Below are 8,502 nucleotides of genomic sequence, written 5' to 3' on the forward strand. Positions count from 1 at the left end.
TCTCAGCCCGTCCTCACAGCAGAGGGGCTCCAGCTTCCCAGCATCTCCGGGGCCTCCTCCCGCCGCACTCCAGCAGCTCTATGGGCTGCCCCAGGCATCTTCTGGGGCTTCCATGGAGCATGTCCTGGACAGGGCAGGCTGGGACCATGCATGGGGCAAGTTACTGTGAGCTCTGGGAGAGGTGGGGGCTTCTTCAGCCTCGGCAGCCCAGCCCTGCCATCCCTTATGAAATAAGTCTTCTTGGGGGAAAAATGGGACCCATGTCCTTTTGCCTTGTGTTTGGGCGACATCCTGTGGCCCCCACCCACGCCACTGGTGTTGTCTCGGGGTTGTTGCAGGGCAGACTGACAGATGGGAAGGGGAAGACCATTGACTGCAAGGATGCCATCTTCATCATGACCTCCAACGTGGCAAGCGAGGAGATCGCCCAGCACGCGCTGCAGCTGCGGCAAGAAGCCCTGGAGATGAGCAAGAACAGGATCGCCGAAAACTTAGGTACTGGTTTTTTGATGTCATGTCCCAAATCCCTAAAGCGTCTGCCTCCTTCCAGCCCCTCTTGTTTCATTTGACACCAGCTCAGCCATCCCTCACAGAATCACAGAATGGTGGGGTTGGAAGGGACCTCTGGAGACCCTCCAGTCCATCCCCCTGCCAGAGCAGGGTCACCCAGAGCAGGTTGCACAGGAACGCGTCCAGGTGGGTTTAGAATGTCTCCAGAGACGGAGACTCCACCACCTCTCTGGGCAGCCTGTGCCAGGGCTCTGCCACCCTCACAGGAAAGAAGTTCCTCCTCGTGTTTAGGTGGAACTTCCTATGCTCAAGTTTGTGCCCGTTACCTCTTGTCCTGTTGCTGAGCACCACTGAGAAGAGCCTGGCCCCATCCTCCTGACACCCCCCCTTTCAGTATTTCTAAGTGTTGATAAGATCCCCCCTCAGTCGTCTTTTTTCCAGACCGAAGAGACCCAAATCCCTCAGCCTTTCTTCATCAGAGAGGTGTTCCAGTCCCCTCAGCATCCTGGTAGCCCTTTGCCAGGGGGGAACACCCAGACCCTTCTGTGCCTCTCAGTGCTCGTCCCTCCGGGTCCCGGCGCTGTGAGGGAGCCTCGGGGATGCTCCTCTGCCAGAAGGGAAGGCAACTGCCGCTCTTTGTGTCTAGGAATGGGATGACCCATTGCTGGGAAGTCCCACCCCTCAATCTCCACCGATCTCCCTCCTGTGATACTTCTGCTTCGGGCTTGCCCAAACACGAGGCAAAAGGACGTGGGTCCCATTTTTCCCCCGAGGAGATTTATTTCGGAAGGGATGGCAGGGCTGGGCTGCTGAGGCTGAAGAAGCCCCCACCTCTCCCAGAGCTCAGAGTAACTTGCCCCACGTGTGATCCCAGCCTGCCCCTCCAGGACACGCTCCATGGAAGCCCTGGGAGATGCCTGGGGCAGCCCATGGAACTGTTGGAGTGTGGCCGGAGGAGGCCCCGGAGATGCTGGGAGGGCTGGAGGCCCTCTGCTGTGAGGACGGGCTGAGAGAGTTGGGGGGGTTCAGCCTGGAGAAGAGAAGGCTCCGGGAAGACCTTGGAGCCCCTTCCAGTCCCTCAAGGGGCTCCAGGAAAGCTGGGGAGGGACTCTGGATGAGGGAGAGGAGCCATGGGACGAGGGGGAAGGGGTTTCCACTGCAAGAGGGGAGATTGAGCTGAGATCTCGGGCAGAAATTCTTGGCTGTGAGGGCGGTGAGCCCCTGGCCCAGGTTGCCCAGAGAAGCTGTGGCTGCCCCATCCCTGGAGGGGTTCAAGGCCAGGTTGGCCGGGGCTTGGAGCAAGCTGGGCTGGTGGGAGGTGTCCCTGCCCAGGGCAGGGGGGTGGCACTGGGTGGGCTTTAAGGTCCGTTCCCACCCAAAGTATTCCCTGATTCTGTGAATTTTACTTCACCTTGGAACGGGAGCCCTGGACCCACATATCAGAGTCCTGTAGAAAGTTTCCCGAAAGTGTGAATTAGGTCATAAAAGGCGAATTGAGCAGGGTCAGGGCAGCCTCTGAGACCTGAACTCAACAACCCAGCTGAAGGCAGCAGAGTCCCAGTTTGTGTGCTTTCCCCAGCCAGTTGGTGGCACCTCCGGTGGCACCAGGAGGCCCCAGTGGCTGGTAGGTCTCTGCTGTGCCCAGGATGGACGGACAGACGGATGGATGGATGGATGGATGGATGGATGGATGGATGGACGGATAGGTTGATGGATGGGTGGATGGATGGATGGAAGGACGGATGGATGGAAGGATGGATGGGTGGATGGATGGACGGATGGGTGGATGGATGGATAGATGGAAGGATGGACAGAAGAATGAGCAGATGGATGGGCGGATGGAAGGATGGGTGGATGGATGGACGGATGGATGGGCGGATGGATGGATGGAAGGACGGATGGATGGACAGATGGATGGAAGGACAGATGGGTGGATGGATGGACAGATGGGTGGATGGATGGACAGATGGATGGATGGATGGATGGGTGGATGGACGGATGGATGGATGGAAGGATGGGTGGATGGATGGGTGGATGGATGGACAGCAATGCCTGCAGGAGGGACCATCCCTTCTCCTCTAAAACACACAGCAGTTTGTGAGCACCTTGACCACGTGCTGTGGGTCTCCAGGCAGCCCCGAATGATGGCTGCATCCCTTGTTTCCCCATTACTTCTAAAAAACTCACCCATTGGGCTTTTTAAAGACTTTTTTATGGTCTTAAATACCTGGACGTGCATCTTCTGTCATCTACCTGGCAGCTGTGGTGTGTGTTGTGAACTGTGTCTGCGCCCGGGAGCCACAGCGTCGCCTCCAGGGGAGCAGGAAAAAATGCTGGGGTTTCGCGTCAAAAGTATTTTCCAGCTTCTTTCCGCTGTCGCTTCCTTTTTATTGTGAGGAGCGGGCGCCAAAGCTGCCTTAATTCAGAACCTTTAAGCTTCAATCAAAGCAGGTAAAGGACAAAGCACGCCGGCGACTGAACTTTCAAGAATAACATTTTTAAATGCCAAGCGCTTTTCTGCTAAATGAGGAAAGCATTGAATTTTAATTTCTGGGACTGTAGAGCCGACGGCTGCAGGGAAGCGCAGCCGGAAAATGCGCTTGGGCTCGGCAAACCTGCCCTCAATTGAGTTTCCTGGAGCTCCTCGCCATTTCCCCAGCTCTTGGCTGGGAGAAGCTCCCGGAGGCAGGGCCAGGAGGTCATCCAGACGCCGGGCCGGGCAGATAAATGGAATGATAGAGGGAAGGAGCCGCTTCCGCAGCATCTCCGCCTCTGCCGGGGGAACCGCAGGTGGGTCAGCCAGCAAAGCCGAAAACGGGGGGGGCAGCTCTGTCCCTTCTGCCTTCTCCGCTGCTCCCCCAGTGCCCAGGACGGTGAAAAACCCCTTGGTGCCTCATAGCAGAAAACAGAAACGTGAAACGGGCCAAATATTATACCCACAGAACCCCCGCCCCCCTCGCTCCTTTTACACCTTCGGCCAGGCTGTGCTGTCCCTGTCCCCGATCCGGCACCAGCCTCCTCGCCTCAGCCATGGGGCAAGAAGAGGTGATTTTGGGGCGTTTCGTTGCGTGCCGTCACCGGTGTTGGTCCGGTGGAGCCCGACGGCCCCTTCTGCCGCTGCTGGGGGTGCAAATGTCCTCCCCACGGCTGCGAAGCTTCCAGCTCCCAGCACCCAGCGTGGTCGTTCTACACCATCCTGCGTGTCAGGATCCGACCCGGAGCATCTCAGACGCAAGGGATCTCCCTCCGAGCATCCTTGCATTAAAACACCCGCTGGAGTTGAAGGCGGGGAGATGTAGGAAGGACCGAGGCGGTGAAGACAAAGAGAAGAGGGAATTTGGGCGGCCGACAGGTAAATCCGCCGCAGAGCCGTGCTCGGGGCTGGGAGTAGGGAGCCAGCCAGCCCCTGGCTCCATCTGCAGTCGGCCAAGGGAAGTAGACTCCGGTCAGAGCTGGAGCAAACACAGGCTTTGCTCTTTGCTGAAGGGACCGAGGACCCGTCCTGTGCCCGGGAGAGCAGCCCCGGGTGACAATGTCCTCACCATGTCACACAATGGGCACCGGACACCATCCGAGTGAGGATTCCTGCTTTCCAAAGCCCCTCGGGGGCGCAGGGCAGTGGGGTGGGCAGTGTGGGGTGCTCCCTTCGGGCACCCACGGGGTACCCGGACCCGCCGGCCAGAGCATCAAGTGTAGGGACATCCCAGCACCAAACCAAGCGCTGAGGTGTGAACGAAGACGTGGAGGTGCTGGAGCGTGTCCAGAGAAGGGCACCGGAGCTGGTGAGGGGTCTGGAGCACAAGTCTGGTGAGGAGCGGCTGAGGGAGCTGGGGGTGTTCAGCCTGGAGAAAAGGAGGCTGAGGGGAGACCTTCTCTCTCTCTGCAGCTCCCTGAAAGGAGGATGTCACCAAGGGCGTGTCGGTCTCTTCTCCCAAGGAACAGGCCATGGGACAAGAGGAAACAGCCTCAAATTGCACCAGGGGAGGTTTAGGATGGATATTAGGAGAAATTTCTTCCCTGAAAGGGTTGTCAAGCATTGGAAGAGGCTGCCCAGGGCAGTGGTGGAGTCGCCATCCCTGGAGGGATTTAAAAGCCGGGCAGACGTGGTGCTGAGGGACATGGGGTAGTGGTGGTTTGTCAGTGTTGGGTTGATGGTTGCACTTGATGATCTGAAAAGTCCCTTCCAACCCGGGCAATTCTATTATTCCGTGATTCTAAGCATGGTTGGTGGCACGTGTGGAGGTTCTCAAGTCCCCTCGGGGTCCCCACCCCCCTGCCCAGCCTCCGGCTCCTGGTCACGCTGCTTTGCTCCTCCATCCCCATCTGGGCAGATGGGAAGGGCAGGTCCCCCCCTTACTCACCAGCCCCCCTGCCCTCCTGTCTTTCAGAGGACGTCCAGGCAAGTGACAAGATAACCATCTCCAAGCAGTTCAAGGAGAAGGTCATTCGCCCCATCTTGAAGGTACGGGTGGGGTTTTTTTTCATGGCTTATATTTCAGGTATCATGAGCTTTGGTCATTCCATGCGATATCCGCCGTGTTCCTCCCCCAGCTGTGAGAAAAGCGACATGGCGGCATTTTTTTTCATTTTCAGCCACTAAGAAGTAGGGTCAGAGCCCAGCAGAAGTAAATAACAGCTTCTTTTTACAAGGGCAGGTAGCGATAGGACGAGGGGGAAGGGGTTTCCACTGCAAGAGGGGAGATTGGGCTGAGATCTCGGGCAGAAATTCTTGGCTGTGAGGGCGGTGAGCCCCTGGCCCAGGTTGCCCAGAGAAGCTGTGGCTGCCCCATCCCTGGAGGGGTTCAAGGCCAGGTTGGCCGGGGCTTGGAGCAAGCTGGGCTGGTGGGAGGTGTCCCTGCCCAGGGCAGGGGGTGGACTAGATGGGCTTTAAATGTCCCTTCCCACCGAAATTATCCTACAATTCCATGATTCACAGAATCACAGACTGGCAGGGGTTGGAAGGGACCTCTGGAGACCCTCCAGTCCAACCCCCTGCCAGAGCAGGGTCACCCAGAGCAGGTGGCACAGGAACGCGTTCAGGTGGGTTTGGAATGTCTCCAGAGATGGAGACTCCACCACCTCTCTGGGCAGCCTGTGCCAGGGCTCTGCCACCCTCACAGGAAAGAAGTTCCTCCTCGTGTTTAGCTGGAACTTCCTATGCTCAAGTTTGTGCCCGTTACCTCTTGTCCTGTTGCTGGGCACCACTGAAAAGAGTCTGGCCCCATCCTCCTGACACCCCCCCTTTCCGTATTTCTAAGCGTTGATAAGATCCCCCCTCAGTCGTCTTTTTTCCAGACTGGAGAGACCCAAATCCCTCAGCCTTTCTTCATCAGAGAGGTGTTCCAGTCCCCTCAGCATAATTCCTTTCCAGTCCCTCTCCCCACCTCCGGAAGACTTAATTCCTCCCCTGGGCCGTGCCGAGAGGCGCTGCCAGTGACCCTAGATCCAGCATCACGGATATCCAGCTGCTCGGCACGGGATCACAGAATCATGGAATCGTAGGGACGGGAATGGTCTGGAGACCACCCAGTCCAACCCGCTGCCAGAGCAGGGTCACCCAGAGCGGGTGGGACAGGAACGTGACAGTGATGGCTGATGGGGCCTCGCTGGTGGGTGTCGGAGGTGGAGGTGATCCCTGGGGAGCTCTTCCCGCCATGTCCGTGTCACTGCCGTCCCTGCCGGGGCCACCAGCCCGGTCCCCGCTGACTTCCGTCCCTTGTCCCTGCAGGCTCACTTCCGACGAGACGAATTCCTGGGGAGGATCAATGAGATTGTCTATTTTCTCCCTTTTTGCCACTCGGAGCTCATCCAGCTCGTCAACAAGGAGCTGAATTTTTGGGCCAAGAAGGTAAAAAAACCATCCCCGGCTTTAGCGGTAACTTGTGGAGGGATGCAGGAGCAGGGGGAAGTCCCTGCCCGATCCTTCATCCTCCCGACGTGAGCACAGAGCGAATGCACACCTTCACCGTGGTCTTCCACCAACAGGAGGGGACCCTGTGCGGGATGGAGGGACCTTTGAGAGGGTGGGGGATGGTTCCTCCTGCATTGGGGCAGGGATGGGCTTCGGGCCACGTTCGGGGCCGTTATTTGTCTAATTGGTCTTTGCTCATCTGAGCTTCCTCGAAATAGGAGTTGAGGGAACGCTTGCTGTGGTGGGTCTGGCCTGGTGGAGCTGCGTCCTTTCCTCCTCGGCCCAGGGACATGAACACCGCGGTGTCCCCGCCGTTCGAGGAACGGGGTGCCGGGGCTCCTCCAAGGCAGGGGTAACTCTTCCTCCTCTTCCTCACCCGGCAGGCCAAGGCGAGGCACAACATCACCCTGCTGTGGGATAGGGAGGTCATGGATGTGTTGGCTGACGGCTACAACTTGCACTACGGGGCCCGCTCCATCAAACACGAGGTAAAGTTTGCGAGGGCATGGAGCGACAGGACGAGGGGCAATGGCTTTAAACTAGAGCAGGGCAGGTTTAGATCAGACATTAGGAAGAAGTTCTTTACACTGAGGCTGGTGAGACACTGGCCCAGGTTGCCCAGAGAGGTGGTTCAGGCCCCATCCCTGGAGACATTCAAGGCCGGGCGTGATGGGGCTCTGAGCAACCTGGTCTAGTTGAAGATGTCCCTGCTCACTGCAGGGGGGTGGGACTAGATGGCCTTTAAAGGTCCCTTCCAACCCAACACATTCTATGATTCTAAAGGCCAGGACGGAGCGCGGTAGAGCTTTGCCTGGAGTGGGGAGAGCCAGGAGGGGGTTACGGCCTGGCTCTACCCACGCAGGAGGGTCCCCATGGCTCCCGAGGGGAGATGCTGGGAGGGCTGGAGCCGCTCTGCTGGGAGGACGGGCTGAGAGAGCTGGGGGGGTTCAGCCTGGAGAAGAGAAGGCTCCGGGGAGACCTTGGAGCCCCTTCCAGTCCCTCAAGGGTCTCCAGGAAAGCTGGGGAGGGACTCTGGATGAGGGAGGGGAGCCATGGGACGAGGGGGAAGGGGTTTCCCCTGCAAGAGGGGAGACTGAGCTGAGATCTCAGGCAGAAATTCTTGGCTGTGAGGGTGGTGAGCCCCTGGCCCAGGTTGCCCAGAGAAGCTGTGGCTGCCCCATCCCTGGAGGGGTTCAAGGCCAGGTTGGCCGGGGCTTGGAGCAAGCTGGGCTGGTGGGAGGTGTCCCTGCCCAGGGCAGGGGGGTGGAATGAGATGATCTTTAAGGTCCCTTCCCACCCAAATCATCCCAGGATTGTGTGATTTCGGGGAGGCTGCGGGCGGGGGGTTCTGATGGGAGGTGGTTTTCCCCCCGCAGGTGGAGCGGCGCGTGGTGAACCAGCTGGCGGCCGCCTACGAGCAGGAGCTGCTGCCCAGGGGCTGCACCTTGAGGATCACGGTGGAAGACTCGGACAAGCAGCTGCTGAAAACCCAGGACGGCCCTTCCCCGGGCGCCGAGAAAACCAAGGCGCCCACCTTGAGGCTGGAGATAGTGGAGAAAGACAGCAAATCCCGAAAACTGGAGATCCAGGCCCCTCTCAACCCGGAAAACATGGCTTACTTCTTGTAGGCGGCGAGAAGCAGTGCGGGTTGACAATAAAATGGCCTGAGACTGGGAGTTGTGGGATGTGGCCACCTCGGTGAGGACCGGCAGGGACAGAGCCGTGCTCCGGCCACCTCCACGGCCCCGCAGCCGGGCGGGGGGACAGGCGGGAGCTGCCCCATCTGCCCCACGCCGCTTCCTCCGGGGTGGGCTGGAGGTGACGCGTTCCCTTCGGGGACATCCAGGTGGAGGGTCCCGGGGTGTGCGAGAGAAGGTGACGGAGCTTTTTTGGGGACGGGAAAAAGCAGATTTCAGTCATTCCGGGGGTGTCGGCTGGGGTGGGATCCATCCTCCCCCGCTGCGGGGGGGTGGGACAGGGACCGAGCGTGTGACAGCTTGGTTTTAAAAGCCACCGGGCGCCTTCACTCGCTGTATTTTGCCCCTTTACTCTTTTTATTTATTGCAATAAACGCGGCGTGC

At 58.8% G+C, this 8,502-nt stretch overlaps 1 protein-coding gene across 2 annotated transcripts in view; it reads left to right on the top strand.

The window, feature by feature from the left end:
• Positions 1-8,097, top strand: part of CLPB (ClpB family mitochondrial disaggregase) — a 104,704-nt gene extending 96,607 nt beyond the window's left edge. For both annotated transcript variants that reach the window (XM_054196753.1, XM_054196764.1), the window contains 5 exons: positions 339-495; positions 4,899-4,972; positions 6,239-6,358; positions 6,805-6,909; positions 7,798-8,097. In XM_054196753.1, coding sequence (XP_054052728.1) covers positions 339-495; positions 4,899-4,972; positions 6,239-6,358; positions 6,805-6,909; positions 7,798-8,049 — 708 coding nt within the window. In that variant the 3' untranslated portion in view covers positions 8,050-8,097. The remainder of the gene's footprint in view (positions 1-338; positions 496-4,898; positions 4,973-6,238; positions 6,359-6,804; positions 6,910-7,797) is intronic.
• Positions 8,098-8,502: the final 405 nt, after the last annotated feature.

The sequence above is a fragment of the Rissa tridactyla genome, chromosome 1 (assembly GCF_028500815.1).
Source record: "Rissa tridactyla isolate bRisTri1 chromosome 1, bRisTri1.patW.cur.20221130, whole genome shotgun sequence".
Taxonomy (NCBI): domain Eukaryota; kingdom Metazoa; phylum Chordata; class Aves; order Charadriiformes; family Laridae; genus Rissa; species Rissa tridactyla.